Source organism: Hyperolius riggenbachi, chromosome 11, assembly GCF_040937935.1.
Source record: "Hyperolius riggenbachi isolate aHypRig1 chromosome 11, aHypRig1.pri, whole genome shotgun sequence".
NCBI classification, from domain to species: domain Eukaryota; kingdom Metazoa; phylum Chordata; class Amphibia; order Anura; family Hyperoliidae; genus Hyperolius; species Hyperolius riggenbachi.
The window spans coordinates 125,379,787-125,401,218 of record NC_090656.1 but is presented as its reverse complement, the minus strand read 5'-3'; the positions used below and the strand labels follow the sequence as shown (position 1 = coordinate 125,401,218).

The following is a 21,432-nucleotide window of genomic DNA, read 5'->3' as shown; positions in this document are numbered from 1 at the left end:
TCCATATGACAACTGCAGCCATTATTCCCTCCATATAACAACTGCAGTCATTATTCCCTCCATATAACAACTGCAGTCATCATTCCCTCCATATAACTGCAGTTATCATTCCCTCCATATAACAACTGCAGCAATCATTCCCTCCATATAACAACTGCAGCCATCATTTCCTTCATATAACAGCTGCAGTCATCATTCCCTCCATATAACAACTGCAGTCATCATTCCCTCCATATAACAACTGCAGCCAACAATCCCTTCATATAACAGCTGCAGCCATCATTCCCTCCATATAACAACTGCAGTCATCATTCCATCCATATAACAACTGCAGCCATCATTCCCTTCATATAACAACTATGGCTATCATTACCTTCATATAACTACAGCCATCATGTCCTCCATATAACAACTGCAGCCATCATTCCCTCCATATAATCATTCCCTCCATATAACAGCTGCAGCCATCATTCTCTCCATATAACAACTGCAGCCATCATTCCCTCCATATAACAGCTGCAGCCATCATTCCCTCCATATAACAACTGCAGCCATCATTCCCTCCATATAACAACTGCAGCCATCCTTCCCTTCATATAACAACTACAGCCATCATTCCCTCCATATAACAGCTGCAGCCATCATTCTCTCCATATAACAGCTGCAGCCATCATTCCCTCCATATAACAGCTGCAGCCATCATTCCCTCCATATAACAACTGCAGTCATCATTCCCTCCATATAACAGCTGCAGCCCTCATTCCCTCCATATAACAGCTGCAGCCATCCTTCCCTTCATATAGCAACTACAGCCATCAATTCCAACATATAGCCATGTCTCCCTCCGTGTAGCAAGTTCCTTTCTACCATTCAGAATGCGGTCTGTAAAAAAGGAAAGCCTCTGAATAGTGTATATTTACTTGCCAGTGTGCGGTTGGATTACTCTGATCAGTGTTTATGATTTTTCACTAAAGTAATTTTCGCATCAAAATGGTATTTCCGCTATTTTCGAATTTTTTAGATTAATGCAAAAAAAAAATAAAAAATCAATATTTTACTGCAAAAAGCATGGAAAACAATGTTTTTTGCATCAAAAAAATCAATACTTTTGCTCTTAATTTTTTTTCCTACTGTACCTTTAAAATAGAATTTTTGAAAGACTACGAACTTTTTTTAAAATGTCCCCCCTTGTTTGAACTATTCCTCCTATGTTGTGATGATACCATACTTTGCTATTAGCCGCTAAAGTCAGAACCATTGACGTTAACGCAATTTCACAGAAAATGCTAAATATTAGGCAAAATGGCCAGCAGTTCCATGGGATTAGTTAGGTAAGTGAAATCAGCTAAATTTGCAGCGAGGCCGACCTTTAAAGATTTGCAGGTAGCCAGTAGTGTCCCCAAGTATTAGCTAACCAGAGCCTACAGTGTTTGGTAGCCAAAAGTGGCTTTAAAGGAATTATCAGGAAAAAATAAAAAAAAATGAGTTTCACTTACCTGCGGCTTCTACCAGTCCCATGCAGCCATCCTGTGCCCTCATAGTCACTCACTGCTGCTCCAGTCCCCCGCCGCCAGCTAGTTTCGCTTTTGCCGACCTCGGGGTCGGCAGGCGCATTGCTTACATTTTTTAGCATTCCCACTGGTGCAGAAACATAAACGCATACATTTTTTTTTGCACTAGCGATGCTACGCTAACAAATTTTTGCGTTGCAACTCTAATGCTAAAATTTGTTAGCGTTACACTGTCAGAATTCTAGCGGTTTTATTTATGCAGGAAAAGATGTCATATGGATATGTGTTAAGTTTTAATGTTCTATGCAAAATTTCATTGTAAAGTGAAAAGTTAGAGTACTTTATATTGCTCTGTGACAGCATATTCCAGGCTGTGAGGCCTATAAGATTATTCTAGTTACAAAAAGTCAGAGCATTCTTGTTTATGCTAGTGCGTGGCCTTGACATTTAAAGAGGATTCTGTGTGAAGACAGAAAAGCAAGTTAAACTTACATTACTGCAGTAATTATAAATGCACATAATTATTACACACAGATATTATTAATCTAAATATTAATGATCAATACAGACCCTTTAAAGAAAGAAATAGTTATTGTTAAACCCTATATAATAGAATCTATTACTTTAAAATATATTTAAAAGCTAGTGATGATTTGGGTCTGTGAAACCTTCTTGTGAGATTGTTTTAGTTTTAGAAGATGTTGACATGTTTCTTAGCTTGAAGGCCAAGGCCAGCAAGAAAACATAAACATTTCCCAGACAGAGAAAGTCAAAACATGGAAGATATAAAATATAAAACAAGGGGTTTTCCCAATTAGTTAAAGATGACTCCATGATGCCACCTGGCGTCAACATTATTAATACTGTTTGTTATTTGTTATGAAAGGCTGACCTCTGCCGGTTGAAATTAGATATTTATTTCTTCATCAGAAAGACAAATATATGGAAAAGGATTTTATATTATCAAGATTTAATGTGCAATTATTTCTTTTATGATTAATTGTTTTAAGAAGAATTATATAATAAGCTTTATATTTAAATAAGTATATTAGAAGCCCTGCATGTTTTAATAAGCCTTAAATAGCTGAAGGCTCTTACAGGTCTGTGTATAGGGTCAACCTGACCTGGGAAAGTACAGACACGTTCCAAAAACTAATTAGCAGCGAACACTTTATCAGAAATGCGTCACGAATGATATTGTATAGTCTCCATGTCTGGGTCAGCCAACAGATAAGATGGCTGTTGACGTCCATTTTTAATTAAGTGCGTCAGAAATGACCCTATACCAAATGTCAAGCACTCCAAATGACGTAAATTTCCACAAGATAAGGTAATTAAGAATTTATAAACAATAATATTGTGACTTAGGAAATCAAAACATGATAAAGCATTGACGCACGGAAGCTTTAGCCAATCAGAACCTGGGATCCAGGGAAGTTCCAGATTAGGCAGCCATATTGCCTCCAGCCCCTATAAAGGTAGGAGCTGTAAGCTCATAGTTTGCACAAGCCCAACAATCTCCTGAGAAGACACATGAGGAAGAAGCTACCTTCCCACAAGTGGTTCTAGATGCTGAAGAGATGACAGAGAAGGGGTAATATGCTTAATATTCTGGTGATTTACTTTATTAATTTTTCAGCATTAAGTTTTATTAAGATGTTAGCAAGAAGTTTTTTTTAGAAGCTATTTTTTATGCTATTTCTTTAAGAAGATTACTACAAGTTTTACACAGCTACTAGATACACAGCTATTGATACAGATGAGACTACTTTTGATCTTATTCTACATAACACAACCGTTATATTACTTTTTGAATGTACTTAGAAGATTGATGATCGTTTGGCTATAAAGCCTTGATAAGATGGAATACTGTTAGAAGGAAACACTACTTGGAACTGTTCATATTTTGTATATATGCTGTATGATAAGCAAATACAATTTTTTATATAAAATCATATACTGAGTGCTCTGATTCATTTCAAGGTATACCGTCAATCTATAATTACTGTTATAGAGGGTTCAGACCCCACTATGCCGGATTTATATGATAGCAACGCTTTAAGGGCTGGTCCTTTACTGAGTTGGCAATCATGAAAAAGGCAAGAACCGCTCAGGTTTTTGACAACACCGCTAATGCCAAAAAATGTATGCGTTATGTTCCTGCACCAGTGGGAATGCCAAAAAATGTAAGCAATGCACCTGCCGACCCTGAGATCGGCAAAAGCGAAACTAGCTGGCGACGGGGGACTGGAGCAGCAGTGAGTGACTACGAGGGCACAGGATGGCTGCATGGGGCTAGTAGAAGCCCCAGGTAAGTGAAACACTTTTTTTTTTTTGCCTGACAATTCCTTTAAGTTCAAGTTGCCAGAGCTGCCCCCCTAGCATTATGTAGCCAGAGGTGGCTCCCAGTATTAGGTATCCAGAAGTGTCCCCAGAATTAGGTAGCAAGAGGTGCCCACAAAAATTAGGTAAACAGATGTGCCCCCAATATTAGGTAACCAAAGTTGCCCCTTGGTGTTAGGTAGCCAGCCTTTTGTAGCTATCCCATGGTTTAATTTTAAGTTAAAAAATTTACAAAGTAGATTCAATGATTTATTGTCTCTGCTCAATGGCAGTCTATTAAGTTCCCCAGAGCTAAAATACGTGAACTATTGACTTTTTTATCTATCGACTGCAGTCAGAAGCTCTTCTCTGCTAGGGAAGTTTTATGGCTCTAATTCCTCGTCAGTGAGGGTTACGCAATAATCAGACAAAGGTCCGACAAGAGAGAAGCTCTTTCAGGCAGGAAAAGAAAAAACAAAACGCAGCCTAGTTATTAATATATTTGACACTGTACATACCCATGTTTTACTTGGCTATATTCCAAATGTGTTTGGCGCACCCTCAGGGAAATAAAGACATGTATGCCAAAGAAGTACATTTTTGGATAAGTAATAGGACCAGTTCTACTCACTGTCGCTTCTGGCCACCGAGCTGGCTCCACACCTCCAGGACAAAGCCATCAAAGTGTTCATCCTGGAAATATTACAAAGTAAAGGTCACCAAAAGAAAGTCTTAATAGACATCATAACAAGGAAAAGAGAACCATTTAGGGCTCAAAAATCGATGTACAGGGCTCACATCATGAAGTATCAAAGGCTAGAAACTGCTGCAAACCGATGCTGATGGAAATACTGTACGAGAGCCATTGATGGCGGCTGTCGCTGCTTTTAATAGCTACTACTTCCCTTTCATGCAAATTCACCACTTAGAGAAACTGGAGAACCACAAGTATACATCACATGAAATCAGACAGATAAGTAGGCCACTTTAGTGACAAACTGCAAAATCAGAGAACATCCATGACAACCAGAAAATAATCTAAATGCAATCAGTAATGCCAACCATCCCTTCTTCATCACAGGCTCACTTTAGCCGATAGCAATGCTAGTGGCATAACTACAATCCTTGGGGTTCCAGCAAACTTTAATAGGGCCCCTGAATGTTTCCTTGCCTCCCCTTGGTGCCCCTTACGGCCTTCGGACCCATCTCACACGGGTCATAAAACAAGTGAGGCCATCATAATCTTCCCACCCATAACAAAAAACATGATCTAAAGTAAGGCCCCTGTATCAGAGAAAGGAAATGTTAGTAGATGGGGCCTCCTGCAGCTTTGCGACCCCCCCCCCCCTGCACCCGCAAGGGCTGTTCCCCTCTAGTTACGCCCCTGGCAATGATAATGTCTGAGTGGTTTTCACATCAGTAGATTGGTCTTATGAATGGGATACTTTAGTCACAAAGCTGCTTAAAGTATACACTGACAGAAGATGTAAATTATATTTTTCATACTGGCAAGTGGTGCTGAAGATGCAAAGTCATAAAAAGCATTTAAAGTGACACTGAAGTGAAAAAAAAAACGTATGATGTACTAATTTGTATGTATAGTACTGATAATTAATAGGACATTAGTAGCAAAGCTACTAATGTAGTATAATGTATAGTAGCATATTTTAATTTTTAGATATATAGCTATTTTTATAACATTGCATAATTCCATCATATTTGCAGTTACAAGCCACACTCAAAAACAAGCAGAGCTAATGACCCTTTCAACTTTCCTCCAGTAAAAATCTGTCTCTTTCTGTTTCTTTGATGTATAAGTGCTCCAGAAAAAAAGCGACCCAAGTTGGGTCGGAGAGGTCAGAGAGGCTCTTTTGCATAGATAAGAACTGAAGTTTCTTATTGAGACAATATGAGACTCACATCTGCGCTGCTAATGCTCTATTTATAAAGGTGCGTACACACGTCAGATAAAAGTCTTTGGAAAATGAAAGATCACAGACCAATTTTACCCCCTTTCATGTAGTATGAGAGCCAAACTCTACACAGTCTATTCTATGGAGCTGAACTCCCCATCAGATAGAAATCTTTGCAAAATGCTGCACACAAAGATGCTGCACACATGCAACAGATCAGTGTCTGCAAAAGATCAATCCCTGCAAAAGATCCATTCCTGCAAAATGCATTCATAGTCTATGATATCTGCATTTCCTCATACACACCTTGTTTAATGGTCATTCATCTGCAGATCCGACAATTATCTGCCGATGTGAAGATCCAACCTGGTGGATCTGGTCTACAGATAATTGTCCGTTAAACAAGATCTGCAGATATCATAGACTATGAATGCGGTTTGCAGGAACGGATCTTTTGCAGGAACTGATCTTTTGCAGATACTGATCTGTTGCATGTGTACAGCATCTTTGTGTGCAGCATCTTGCAAAGATTTTTATCTGATGGGGAGTTCAGCTTCATAGAATAGACTGTGTAGGTATGGCTCTCATACTACATGAAAGGGGGTAAAATTGGTCCGTGATCTTTCATTTTCCAAAGACTTCTATCTGACGAGTGGACCCACCTTTAGCTGTACTACACATACAAATCATTATCTCATACGTTTATTTTCACTTCAGATTCCCTTAAAGATTTTGCTTCGACAAACACCACCAATTCCTAGAGTTCTGAAATACAGAAAATGTACTTTGTGCAGTAGGCTGTATAGCCACACCAAAAGTATCAGAGTTCACTAGCAGATGTCAGCACAGGTGAAATCTACCAGGATTAGTAGAAGACAAAATCATGTATAATTGTACTCTGAAAAATGTGATAAAAGCCTGACTCCAGCAAAAGCTTTCATATTAGTTTTGGATAGAAAGGGGAAGATTAGAAGCACTTTTGTTATATTGTTGTCAGTGTCCCAGCTGGGGAGAATATTTCTCAGTTTCTGTCTCAGTAAATGAGATTGGAAGTGCAAACAAATTCTCCAACAAGCAGTGAGGCCTGGTGCACACCGAGCGGTTTTTGAAGCGTTCCCCAAACCATTTCTGCCTGTGAAAACGCTTGGCTAATGTATTTCAATGGGATGGTGCACACCAGCGGTTTGAGGTTTTAAGCAAACCGCAAATGTGGGTCCTGTAGCACTTTTGCAGTTTGCAGAAGCGTTTCTGCCTCAATGTAAAGTATAGGACAAGCTCAAACTGCTCTGAAAAACGCTAGATCAGAGCTGTTTTCCAGGCGGTTTTCTTACGTTAGCTGTTCAGTAACAGCTTCACTGTAACAATATTTGTAATCTGCTACACAAAAACGCTCCAAAAAAACGCTAGGCATGTTTAGAAAACGTCTCTAAACATACCTAGAATCGCTCTGAAAATCTGCTCCAAAAACCGCTAGCATTTTGCAGATCTGCTAGTGGTTTTGGTTTGGAAGTCAGGATTCAGGAAGGGATAAAATCTTAAAAATATGCCAGGTTTTTATTACTGTACATCAGTTTGTGTCCCAGTGCCATCTGACTCTTATTATACCCCTGGGTGTTACTAATGCAGAATTGAAGATAATTATCTTAAGCAAAGATAAAGACAGCAATAATGTCATGTCAGGGCTTCAAACCATTCTACACTCTGTCCAGAAGTGAATGAAGAAAATGTTTTTGTTGCGATTGTGCTTTAACAGTGTGTGTACATGTGTATATATATAGCAATACAGTGCCTAAAGGATCACTACAGTGAGATAAATACACGTTAGAAGATAAAGTGTTGAATAAAACATACTCAAACTCAAAATGTTGAGGAGAATACCATCCATAATTAATCTTCCCAACCAGGGGTGTAGCAATAGGGGGTGCAGAGGTAGCGACCGCATCGGGGCACTTGGGCAAGAGGGGCCCCGAAGGGCCCTCCCTCAACTACAGTATTAGCTCTCTATTGGTCCTATGCTCATAACAATCACTTCTATAGATACTTTGAATAGTGGTAATCATTAACAAACTGTTCCCCATTCCCTTCTTGCACCTCTGACACTGTAGTTGCCATTGGCAGGTTTTGGTGCGCCGTATTAATGGTTATGTATAGAGTGCTTGGGGGGGCCCCATTCTAAACTTGCATCGGGGCCCACAACTCCTTAGCTACGCCACTGCGGACTTTGCGATGAATATATCGTTTCATAGGGAGGGTTTAAAAAAGAGAGTGGTTTCAGTAGAAGCAAAGATTACCCCTTTGAGGCAGTGGAAGTAATGTAAGAACATTCTGAAGACTTTCACAGCTCCCACAGGGGCCTATGAGCAAGCTGCATCTTTTGCACTGCCTCCACTATGGCAGCGTTGCCTCTCTAGGACCTCCAGAAGAACTTACAGGCTCAACTGTGGCCTGCTTTGTTCATCTGCTAAATCCATTGCCTACTGTGCAAATCAAGAGTCGGCACATGCGCAGTATGGATTGAATTTCACAAATGAACAGAGCTGACTGCAGCGGAGTCTGTAAATTTAGCTTTAGGATAAAGTTTCATTTTCAGACAGGAAGAGGCGGGCTTGCAAGGTTTCCTCTTTCACCCCTACCCATTCTTCTGAAAATCTGACTTTCGTAAACATGTTTCAAGGAGTGATTCCTGGTCCAGCCTCTGTTGGACCAGGAAGGCCATACTATCAATATCAACCTACAGCTTTGCAGAGATGCAGGGTTGGGTGAGAGGTCAGCCCTGCTGAAGTCACAGCACCGCAAATAGAATGAAATCCCACCAAGGTTCGGTATTGGATGCTTAGTTGATTATGCAAGTGCTAGAATGCCAGCAACATGTCCATTCTAGCTGTTTTTCACTGCACTAAGAAAATCTGCCTAAAAGCAATGTACTTAATGATATAGAAAAGCAGTTCTACAGGGGTCAGTGAATCTTGAGGGATAAGCATGCAACAAAGATATAACATTAATAAGTCCCAGACTGCTTCCTAAATAATAATGTAATTATAATACATTACTTATTCTGCTCCCCTGAAGAAATATGAGGATCACCAGCAGCTCCTCCCCTGTGCATACCTATAAAAATAGAGCGCACTAAAAAGTAGCGCCTGAGATAGCCGCTAGTAGAATATTGGTAAAACTACTAATATACTACTACTTAAAGGACACCTGAAGCGAGAGGGGTACGTAGGCTGCCATATTTATTTCTTTTTAAGCAATACCAGTTACCTGGCTGCCCTTCTGATCCCGTGCCTCTAATACTTTTAGCCATAGACCCTGAACAAGCATGCAGCAGGTCAGGTGTTTCTGATAGAATTGTCAGATCTGACAATATTAGCTGCATGCTCGTTTCTGGTGATTCAGATACTACTGCAGCCAAATAGACCAACAGGGCTACCAGGCAACTTGTATTGTTTAAAAATAAATTAATATGGCAGCCTCCACATACCCCTCCATACAGTTGTCCTTTAATTCTGATAGTAAAATTTTGATAATATCTACCAATATTTGACTAGGACCTAACTTAATCCTACCCTCACACAGAACCCTACCTTCTACCTATGCCTAACCCTAAGCCTAACACCGCTGCTGCTGCCTACCTTAACCACCCTCCCTGGTGCCTAACCATGCCCACCAGCCATGCCTAACCTGAACCCACCCACCACTGGTGTCTAAACTTAACCCCCTGTGGTACTTAAACGTAACCTTTAAGAACCCCCCCTTACTCCTAACACTAAAACCACCTTGCCACCGATTAACCTAATAGTAAAAGCCGCCACAATTGGCGTCAATAAACAATAATTATGGTGTCCTATAAATAGTGGATGCTATAACCATGATTTATTTATTACTGCTAACTGCGGCTTTTACTATTGCTGCCTAGGGTGGCACCATTTTTACCAGCGCTCCTCCTGCATCATTTTTACCTGCCTTGTCCCCAGCAACCCGTACTCTGTTCTACTGTCTGCACACAGCCAGGTGCAATTGTCCCTGCAAACTCGCCACTGCTATTCATCTCTGTGCAACCCATACAAAGACAGTATCATTGCTTCCCCTGTGCATGTATTTGCCCAGGAGTATGTTGTTGTAAAAAGTAATACAACAATAATAAATAGGAATGGCAGTGATGACACAGAACAATGATCAGCCCTGAGGTACGAGCCCCATAAGTACATTTTCACAATATGTCTTTTTGCTGATGAATTTTTTATGGTATGCCTGGCTGGAGGTGTGATGGAAGCAAGGCTGGATGTGTGGTAGGAATGTGTCTTATGCTGGCAATACACAGTGCGTTTCCGCAGCATGATGGAGCCATTATATGGCTTGATTGAGAAATTCCGACGTGTCCTATCACCCGCCAGATCGATTCCGCGCTCGATAACGCGGGCAGGACAATGGCAAAAGATAAGGGAAACGAGCAGAAGAGAAGCACCCACGGGGAAGAGCGGGCGGCATAATCGAGCTGCAGAAACGCACCGTCTATTCCCAGCATCATGCTCAGAAATGTTTGAGATAAAAAGTGTCCCTCTCTCTCTTCTAAGAAAGATTGGGCAATATCTATCCTAGCTGCTATGCAAAATGACAGGTAGCCAGGCGTCCTCATAGGTGTTATAGATGAGCAAAATCAATTATGTATTATTACAGAAACCTTGATCAGGGAGCAATCTGATGCTGATGCAATGCATCTATGCTAGAAGTTCACTTTTTATTTTACTCCATGTGGGACCTTACTTGGTCTTCAGTCAAAACAGCCTGAAGTGGAAGGTGTACAGCTGCTGCATCATCACCCGTGTAGAGTTAACTTGTTATATTATCAGGATAAAATAAACTGTAAGTAGGGCAACTCTTTATAAGTTTGAATGCAGACATTGCTCATGATGATGATAGTTGTGGAGCTTCAAGTTACATCTTGAGTTTACACGATAAGTGGTCAATCATTATGAAAGGACATACAAGGTCTGTTGTTGGGCATATTCATTTGTATTATAAAGTGAACTTCCACCTTTGTTGAGCTACAAATAAGGCTGAGTTCACAGTAGACGGCAGCTGTGGACAGTTGCAGCGGCTCCAGAGTACGATCCGCTGTGACCGTTACATTAATTCTCATCAAAAACAAATAATTTGTTAAGTGCTTTTCTCCTGTGGAACCCAAAGCGCATCAGTCCGGTGGTGTCTGGGAAAAGTCATACAGGATGGGACTTTGCGGGATACTGCAATGGACATGTCAGAACAGATTCTATACTAAACATAGGATCTGTTGTGGTGCATTTCGAAAAAAAAATGTCCCTCTAGTGTGGGCCGAGCCTTACCCCTTCAGTTTAGCTCGACTAATTGCTAGGATTAATGCTGTCTGTTTCAAATAGCTAACCTTGTATATTTGAATTCAAATACTCAGCTGCTTCAAAGAGATGAGAACAAACACTGACAAGTCTGGAAGTCAAATCAAATCAAAGATAGCTTTATTGGCACGACCAAGCTTCAATAAAAGCATTGCCATAGTGGGGGTAATGGGGGACATGGGGTGGGGTAGGGGTACAGTAGGTTAGCAGTTCATGGACATTTTGGGGATTACAGTTCCTTTATGCTCCCCTCAGTTTGTGACATGCTGTGACATAGTGTGCAGCGATCGTCACTGTGGATTTCTCTTCTCCTAGTAGAATGTAGAATTTTCTCTCATCCTCTAATGTGTGAAAGTCTGAAAATAGTTCCATCAATTTTTTAAAGACGGTTTCCTTGGTTGTGGTATATTTGTGGCAGTGCAGCAGGAAATTATGCTCGTCCTCAAGGGTCTTCTGTTCACAGGGTCTTCCTGCGACTGGCACTCAATTTGTGCAAGTGTAGAAAACAAGCAATAACTGCTCCAGGTCTGCACAACGCATACATATGAAAAGTGTGTGTACAAATTTGGGAGAAGTTGAGAGATGGCAATCCCTGATCTATGTAATCTTGGGGCAATTAAAAAAAAAAGTACATTTCCCTACTGATTGCCTAATTTCTTCCTTTCCTTGACTAATTCAGAGTCCAGCTATTGACACCACCCGAATCATGGTGTTTTTATCGTAATTCAGGCTCGAGCTATTGTAGACGCTGAAATTAAACAGTGAGCGCCGCTATAGCCGTAATTAACATTACAGTCTATGACGGCGCTGAAATCATCAATGCACCACCCAATGTAGCGGTCTTGTGAAAAGCTACAGGAAGCGGAATGTAACTGGGCTGTGTAAAATTGGTGAAACACATAGTACAAATTTCACACAAAAATACTGATGCAATTTGGGTTTACTGTTAGTTTTGGCAATTCACAGCTAGATGCAAATTGAAATAGAAAAGTAACCTAAAGTGAAAATAAGTTATCAGATAATTGTGTTTTACTCATAGTAAATTAACATTATTACCATAGAAGACAGTTTCATAATTTTTTTTTATCTTAAGGACTTCGGTTTTAAAATTACATTCTTAGCAGCCATGACAGTCTGATACAAATATGACTCAGTCAGCTGCAATAGAAACAGAATTAATGACTCTTTAAACATTCCAGCACTAAGACCTATCAGCAGTGTTTCATCAGCCTGGTAAAAAGTAATTCACTTTCTAGTTACTTTTCAGGAAACCAGGCTGAATCTGACAAGCTGTTCAACAAGCTCATTTGCATAGATAACTTCAGTTGCTGAGCAGGAAAACAGGGACTTCAGACACTTTGTTAGTAGATGAAGTACTGTATGAGCCTTCTTTTCTCATGTTACAAGTCACTTCAGGTACACTTTAAAAACCATTAAATTGCAATAACATTTGTCCATCCCTGATTCATGTTTAATTCAAGTTTTTAGCAAGAGTAGACATTCACTGCAAGCACTATCTCAGCTACTGCTAGATTCTTGGCAACAGGAATCAGTTAATTTCTCAACAAGTACATGAATGCCGTTCTCATCAATGTGAATACATACTGCAGCTTTGTCTCTAAATAATGATTAAGCAATATAAAGTGGCTGATCTGATGCACAAAAGAACCTATAAAAAGTGTAAACACAAAACTGTTTATTCAGTGCTTATGGCCGAGGTGAAAGCAAACATAAAGAAGTTAATGTGAATAGCTAACAGACTTTCATACTGCCAGTGAGTGGAACTGCAAAGCTTTGATATATGATTTTGTTACACACCATCTTTCTCTGACTGATATAGCGGAACATGACTGGAACCTTAGAGGAGATTGACTTTTTTTTTTCCAGGCTAAAATTCATCATAAATGAAGGGTATTGATAGACAGCAATTTGGTATAATTCTTACTGTGCTGTCACTTTTCACTGGGTCTATTACAAGTCTATTCCCTGCCACCTTACCAGCCCACAAGCTTCTGGTGTTTTTGGGTAGTGTATCTATTGGACGATAAGTGAGAGCAATACAAAGAGTGGCTGCATGATCGCACAGGGCTGGGACAAGGTTCTCCAGCACTAGAGGCGGAAATTCCGAAGTGCTACCCCCCAGGATCATCCCCAGTATAGGTAGTACCCAATATAATAGCCTCTCCCGGAAGTAATAGTCAGATGTGCCCCCCTCCCAGTAAAATAGCCAGGCGTGCTTTCTAATTCGCCCTCCCTACTCCGTATAGTAGCCAGATGTGCCACCTCTAATCCTTCTTCGCCCCAGTATAGTAGCTAGATCTGCCCCCTCCCACCTTCCTCCACAGTATAGTAATCAGATGTGGGCCTTAACAACTGCCCTCAAGGGCCACTTTTATCCAAAGGCATTCCAGGCCTTTGCTTGGAGTGCTGGAGTAAAGCCCAGCTTCCAAATGGAGCCCTGCCCCAAACTAAGCCCCGTTTCCCACGAGTGTTTGATCACCTGCTTCTGCTGCATGTGTGCAGCAGGAAGTGCCCTGATCAGAAGCGTCATCGCTAGTCCCAGGAGAGCAGACATCACAAGGTCCAGATAGTATATGCTGCAGACAGCCTCCACTATGTCCCTCTGTGCCACCTCACCTTCCTGCGCATCCCTCTATCCCCCTATGCCTCATCCTGTCTCTCGTTGTGGCTCTGTCTCCTTGTGCCTCCTATCACTCTCTTCCTACTTCTGCCCCCCTGTGCCTCCTCCTATCCAGTGTCTCCTCCTGTCCCTTGCACCTCTTTCTGTCTGCTATTGTGTCTTCTATACCCGTTTGTGCCTTCTGTCCCAATGTGCCTCCTTCCATCTGTTTGTGCATCCCCCTGCACTTCCTTCTGTCTCCCATTGTGCCTCCTCCTGTACCCCACTGTGCCTTCTTCTGTCATCCATTGTGCATTTTTCTCTCTTTTGTGACTCCTTCTGGCCCCTGTGCTACTTCTGCCCCCCTTTGTGCCTCCCTCTATCCCCCTTGTGCCTTCTTCTGCCCCCAGTGCCTCCATCTGTCTTCCTGTACCACTATCTGTCCCTTTCCTGCACTCCCCCAGCACAGTGTGTAAATGCAGAGCATAGCGCAGCAGAAGTGTAACGATCGGTGGGCGCAGAGAGTATCTGATTACCGGTGATCTGCAGTATCACCGGAAATACAGATATATACCAGATTATAAGTGATCTGCAGTCTCACCGATAATCCGATATACAAACTAACCTCTGTTCACCTGAGTAGAGTGTAGTGTTTGGTGTAACTGTAACACTTAGAGGACAAGGCCTCAATGCAGCAAGGAGTACTGCACAGATTCCTTCCGCAGACCTGAGCTCTCCAAGACGGGAGGAGTCAGACTGACAGTAGGAAGGTATATCTGAAAGTGACCCTCAGGAGGAAGGATCGCTAACAGAGCGAGGAACCGCCTCTAACGGTAAGGTCGGTTCTCGAGGTCGGACAAGCCAGGTTGTAAACACACAGACAGATAAAGTACAAGATCAGCAGACAAAGGCAGAGTCAAAGTACAGGCAGGGTTCGGCAACGGGGTATCAGATATATCGGGGTACAAAATCAGGAGGCAGAAACAGAGTCTAGGAGCGAGCCGGGGTTCGGCAACAGAGTATCAGAAATAACGAGGTACAAGATCAGAGTTCAGAAGGGTAGTCAAGGCAGGCAAAAGTCATAACAGATAATCACAATCAAACTAGTACTTTAGCTATCAACAGAATCTAGCTAAGTGTAGGATTACCGCTCCAGCTGGTCCCGGCACACTTGCGGATCTGACTACAGATCTGGGTGCTCCCACGTGTGTGATCGCACGCCAGACAAAGAGCAAGTGAACAACCAGCAGTATATATACTCTAGGACCTTTCCAGGACCTCCCTAATTGCTGGTCCAATGGGAGCAGTGGAATTTGTCAGCTGACCCAGCTGGTCAGCCGACTCCCTTCTAACAGCTATTTAAACTCTGCCTCTGTGCTCGCGCGCGTGTAAGTCTGAATCTTGGTGGACTATCAGTCCCAGCCACACCAGTACTGTCTTGCAATGTATCCAGTGAACTGAGTGCGGGAGCCGCCTCCAATGCGGATTCCGCCGCTCTGCCTAAGCGGCATGCGGCGTTTTTTCCGCGTTGTGACGCCATGCTGGACGCGGAAACAGCCGCCTCGCCTTGAGAGACAGCGGCTTTTCCGCGTTTCATCACAGTACCCCCCCCCCCCGAGGAGTGGACTCCGGACAACTCCTACCAGGCTTCTCGGGGTGTAAGGCATGAAACTCTTTCCTCAACTCATCCGCATGCATGCGAGTCCCCGGCACCCACTGTCTCTCCTCAATGCCATATCCCTTCCAGTGTACCAGATACTGTACCGAGTTCTGGACAATGCGAGAGTCCAAAATTTTCTCTACTTCGAACTCAGGATGACTATCCACCAGGACAGGAGGAGGAGGAGGAGTAGGGCCCACATGGACTGCTGGTTTGAGCAGGGATACGTGAAATGATCTCACCCCACGCATGCTGGCGGGGAGATCAACGGTATAAGTGACGTTGTTGATCTTTTTGGTCACAGAAAACGGACCCACAAACCTGGGGCCCAGTTTGGCAGAAGGCTGCTTCAGGGTCAAGTGACGTGTGGACACCCAGACTAAATCCTCTGGCTGAAACTTCCATTCCATGGAACGTCTCTTGTCTCTTGTCCGCTTGACCCTTTTGACTTTGGAACGCTTTCTGCAAATTATCTCTAACAATTCCCCAATTGTCCCTGAGTGACCTCTGCCAATCCTCCAGCGCTGGGAATGGAGAAGAGGCAACTGGCAAAGGGGAGAACTTGGGCGACCTCCCTGTCACAATCTGGAACGGGGAAAAACCAGAAGAAGAACTCTTTAAATTATTCTGCGCAAATTCTGCAAAAGCCAGAAACTTCACCCAGTCATTCTGTGCCTCCGCAACGTAACATCTTAAAAACTGTTCTAAAGACTGATTCATTCGTTCAGTCTGCCCATTCGTCTGTGGGTGGTAGCCTGACGAGAAAGACAGCTTCATGCCCATTTGGTGGCAGAATGCCCTCCAGAATTTAGAGATAAATTGGACTCCCCGATCGGACACAATGTTCTCCGGAATGCCGTGCAGCCGGAAAATGTGGACGATGAATAGGTCAGCCAATTCTTGGGCCGAGGGGAGTCCTTTCAAAGGCACGAAATGGGCCATTTTGCTGAAGCGGTCGACTACCACCCAAATGACCGACATGCCTTCAGACCTGGGGAGCTCACCCACAAAATCCATGGACAAGTGGGTCCATGGTTCACTCGGGGCGGGCAAAGGCTGTAAGGTACCGACAGGTGCCTGCCGGGAGGGTTTACTTTTGGCACATACCGCACATTCCCTGACATATTCCTTGCAGTCTGTTGCCATAGAAGGCCACCAAGCACACCTGGCAATCAGATCCTGCGTTCTGGCAGCACCAGGGTGACCAGCACTCTTATGGGCGTGAAACATTTGTAAGACCTGTAGACGAAAAAACAGTGGGATAAACAAGACCCCCTCCGGTTTCCCCTCAGGGACATCCTGCTGAAAGGGACCCAAAACCTTTGTCCAATCCTCCCAGGTCTCTGTGGCTGCTAACACCAGCCTCTGCGGGATGATGGACTCAGGAGCGGGGGGCTGTGCTGTCTCTAATTCGAAACATCTGGACAGGGCATCTGCCTTGATGTTTTTGCTGCCTGGAGTGTATGTGATAATAAATCTGAACCTCGTAAAAAATAACGACCAACGGGCCTGTCGGGGACTTAGTCTCTTAGCCCCCTCGATGTATTCCAGATTCTTGTGATCAGTATACACCGTGATTGTGTGTTCTGCCCCTTCTAACCAGTGGCGCCATTCTTCAAATGCCAATTTAATGGCCAGAAGTTCCCGGTTGCCTATGTCGTAGTTTTTCTCTGCCGGTGAAAACCTCCGAGAGAAATAGGCACACGGGTGCAACCTCCCCTGCAGCCCAGAGCGTTGAGACAGCACAGCCCCTACTCCAACTTCTGAGGCATCAACCTCCACAATGAATGGGTAAGAGGTGTCTACGTGTCTCAATATGGGTGCAGAGCAAAACAATTTTTTCAAGTGAGAAAAAGCTGCCACAGCCTCAGGAGACCAGTGGTTGGTATCTGCCCCCTTTTTTGTGAGACTGGTAAGAGGGGCAATTATCGTGGAGTATCCCTTTATGAACCTCCTATAGTAATTCGCAAAACCTAAAAATCTTTGCAGGGGCTTCAACCCCACTGGCTGTGGCCATTCCAGGACAGCTGTGACCTTGGCAGGATCCATTGACAGGCCTGAGGTGGAGATCACATACCCTAAAAATGTGACAGTGGTCACCTCGAAAATACATTTCTCCACCTTGGCATACAGCATATTTTGCCTCAATTTGTCCAACACAAATTTAACGTGGACCCTGTGCTCGGGGAGGTTGTTGGAATAGATTAGTATATCGTCAAGGTATACTAGTACAAATCTACCCAACACCTCCCTGAATACCTCGTTGATTAATTCTTGAAAGACGGCTGGCGCATTGCACAACCCGAAGGGCATCACTAAGTACTCGTAATGCCCGTCGGGAGTGTTGAAGGCCGTCTTCCATTCATCACCCTTTCTAATGCGGACCAGGTTGTATGCACCCCTCAGATCTAATTTTGAAAAGATCTTAGCGTTCGTGACTTGCGTAAATAAATCGTCTATCAATGGTAACGGATAACGATTCTTCACCGTGATTTTATTCAGGCCACGGTAGTCGATGCATGGTCGCAGCCCTCCGTCTTTTTTCTTAACAAAAAAGAAACCGGCCCCTGCAGGCGACCGGGAGGGGCGAATGAACCCTTTGGCTAAATTGTCACGAATGTACTCCTGCATCGCTATTTTCTCTGGTCCAGACAAATTATACAAGTGACCCCTAGGGGGCATACAACCGGCACGGAGATCGATGGGGCAATCGAAAGGGCGATGAGGAGGTAACTTGTCAGCAGCCTTGGGACAGAATACATCCGAGAACTCGGAGTATTGCTCGGGAACCCCCTCCACATGCAACTTGGTCTGACCTAAAGTCACCTTCCCTAGACACTGTTGGGAGCAGAAGTCTGACCAACTAGTTAATTGTCCTGTAGCCCAATTAATCTGTGGCGAATGGAGCTGCAGCCAGGGCATTCCTAAAACAATTGTGGAGGTGGTCATGTGTAATACAAAGAAACTTAGACTTTCATTATGCAGAACCCCAATAGTGACTTCCACCTCTGGTGTCTGAGACAGCGGACGGTCCCTTTGCAGCGGGGAGTCGTCCACAGCAGTAACCTGGATAGGTGGTTTTACTGAGGTGAGCGGAATGCCCAACTTTTCTGCAAACTCTGAACTCATAAAGTTAGCCGCGGAGCCTGAATCAACGAAGGCTTCTGTGGCTTCAGATTTGTCCCCCCATGTAATCATACAGGGAAGGAGCAAACGTTTTTCGTTTAAGGGTATGAGCCGGGCACCTAGGGTGCTACCCCCTACCACTCCTAAACGGTAGCATCTTCCCGGCTTGTTAGGGCAGTTTTGTACTATATGCCCCCCTTCAGCACAGTACAGACACAGCTGTTCGGTCATTCTCCGTCTTCGCTCTACCTGGGTCAATTTTGACCGAGCAATCTGTATTGGCTCGGATGGAGGCAAGACGGGAGAAGGTGCAATAGAGGGAGGTGGAGTCACTGGGACCGTAGTGTAAGATACCCCTCTGACACGGGAACTACCCCTGGTCTGTTTTTGGTAGCGCAGCCTGCGGTCGATTCGGATGGCCGCTGAGATGGCCTCATCGACTGTTCTAGGCTCGGGCTGGCTTAACATCAAATCAGAGACCTCATCGGACAGCCCTGACAAGAAACGATCTAATAGGGCATAAGTGTCCCACCTGGCCGTAACTGACCACCTCCTAAACTCGGCCGCGTAATCTTCTACCGGACCTTCGCCTTGACGCAAAAGCTTGAGCTTCCGCTCAGAAGTCGAAGCAAGGTCCGAATCGTCGTAAATTACTGCCATAGCGTTAAAGAATTCCTCTACAGAGGTAAGAGCTTTGTCTCCGGCGGGCAGGCTATATGCCCAAGACTGGGAGTCGCCGGACAACAAAGTCTTTATAAACGTGACCCTCTGGGTCTCAGTACCCGAAGATTGGGGTCTCAACTCAAAATAGGACAATACTCTACTCCTAAAATTCCGGAAGTCAGATCTGTGGCCGGAAAAGCTTTCAGGTACAGGCATACGTATGTCAGAGCTAGGAGAGGATCGCACATGATCCACTGATGTCTGGAGGATTTGTACAGACCCTGATAGGGCATCAATAAGAGTCATGTGGGTGCCCAGTACTTGATTGATGTTGTCCACCGAAGTGGCAAGTACACCCAGACAATCAGTGTTTGCGTCCATTTTGTATTTGGTCTGGCGTTCTGTAACGATCGGTGGGCGCAGAGAGTATCTGATTACCGGTGATCTGCAGTATCACCGGAAATACAGATATATACCAGATTATAAGTGATCTGCAGTCTCACCGATAATCCGATATACAAACTAACCTCTGTTCACCTGAGTAGAGTGTAGTGTTTGGTGTAACTGTAACACTTAGAGGACAAGGCCTCAATGCAGCAAGGAGTACTGCACAGATTCCTTCCGCAGACCTGAGCTCTCCAAGACGGGAGGAGTCAGACTGACAGTAGGAAGGTATATCTGAAAGTGACCCTCAGGAGGAAGGATCGCTAACAGAGCGAGGAACCGCCTCTAACGGTAAGGTCGGTTCTCGAGGTCGGACAAGCCAGGTCGTAAACACACAGACAGATAAAGTACAAGATCAGCAGACAAAGGCAGAGTCAAAGTACAGGCAGGGTTCGGCAACGGGGTATCAGATATATCGGGGTACAAAATCAGGAGGCAGAAACAGAGTCTAGGAGCGAGCCGGGGTTCGGCAACAGAGTATCAGAAATAACGAGGTACAAGATCAGAGTTCAGAAGGGTAGTCAAGGCAGGCAAAAGTCATAACAGATAATCACAATCAAACTAGTACTTTAGCTATCAACAGAATCTAGCTAAGTGTAGGATTACCGCTCCAGCTGGTCCCGGCACACTTGCGGATCTGACTACAGATCTGGGTGCTCCCACGTGTGTGATCGCACGCCAGACAAAGAGCAAGTGAACAACCAGCAGTATATATACTCTAGGACCTTTCCAGGACCTCCCTAATTGCTGGTCCAATGGGAGCAGTGGAATTTGTCAGCTGACCCAGCTGGTCAGCCGACTCCCTTCTAACAGCTATTTAAACTCTGCCTCTGTGCTCGCGCGCGTGTTAGTCTGAATCTTGGTGGACTATCAGTCCCAGCCACACCAGTACTGTCTTGCAATGTATCCAGTGAACTGAGTGCGGGAGCCGCCTCCAATGCGGATTCCGCCGCTCTGCCTAAGCGGCATGCGGCGTTTTTTCCGCGTTGTGACGCCATGCTGGACGCGGAAACAGCCGCCTCGCCTTGAGAGACAGCGGCTTTTCCGCGTTTCATCACAAGAAGCCGTGCTTTCACCTCCCTGCTGGAGTCCAGTCCAGAAGGAAGGGTGTGTGCAACGAAATGCAACAGGATCGGTGGGTTGTTGGAATTGTGGACACTCTCTGTATTATGCATCCACGCTATATGGCACATGGTTTATATTCTCTTGCCTGGGATGTCAAAAAAAGTGGAGTAGGCCCTGCTCACTTCCTTGTTTAGTAGCCAGATATGCCCCCCCCCCTTCGCAGTATAGTAGCCAGATGTGTTCCCTTTCCTCCTTTCCTGGTGTAGTAGATGTGTCCCCTAATGACCCTCCCCCAGTTTAGTAGCCAAATGTGCCCTCCGCCCCCTCCCAGTAAAGTAGCCAGATGTGTTCCTTCCTCTCTCCCAGTATAGTAGCCAGATGGGCTCTCCCCTACCTCCAAGTATAGTAGCCAGTTGTCCCTCCCCCCAGTATTCTATCCAGATGTTTTCCCTTACCCTACCCCCGCAGTATAGTAGCCAGATGTGCTTCATCCTCCCTCTCCCTCAATGTAGTGCCAGAGTGCTCCGGCTCCACCCCAGTATAGTAGCCAGATGTGCTTCTACCCCGCCACCCTTTCCCAACATAGAGGCCAGATCTACCACCTAACAACACCCACTCACTCCCCCCCCCCCCTTCCCAGCAGACTCTGCCCCCTAACGACACCCACTCCCCTTCCCCCCCTTCCCAGCACAGTTGGGAGGAGGCAGCACATACTTACCTTCTCTAGGTTCCAGGC

The 21,432-nt window shown here is 44.3% G+C and overlaps 1 protein-coding gene across 5 annotated transcripts in view; it reads right to left on the bottom strand.

Annotated features, from left to right (window-relative positions):
* CHID1 (chitinase domain containing 1) overlaps positions 1-21,432 on the bottom strand; it is an 896,926-nt gene that overhangs the window by 758,485 nt on the left and 117,009 nt on the right. For all 5 annotated transcript variants that reach the window (XM_068261168.1, XM_068261169.1, XM_068261166.1 and 2 more), the window contains one exon: positions 4,465-4,526. In XM_068261168.1, the coding sequence (XP_068117269.1) occupies positions 4,465-4,526 (62 nt within the window). The remainder of the gene's footprint in view (positions 1-4,464; positions 4,527-21,432) is intronic.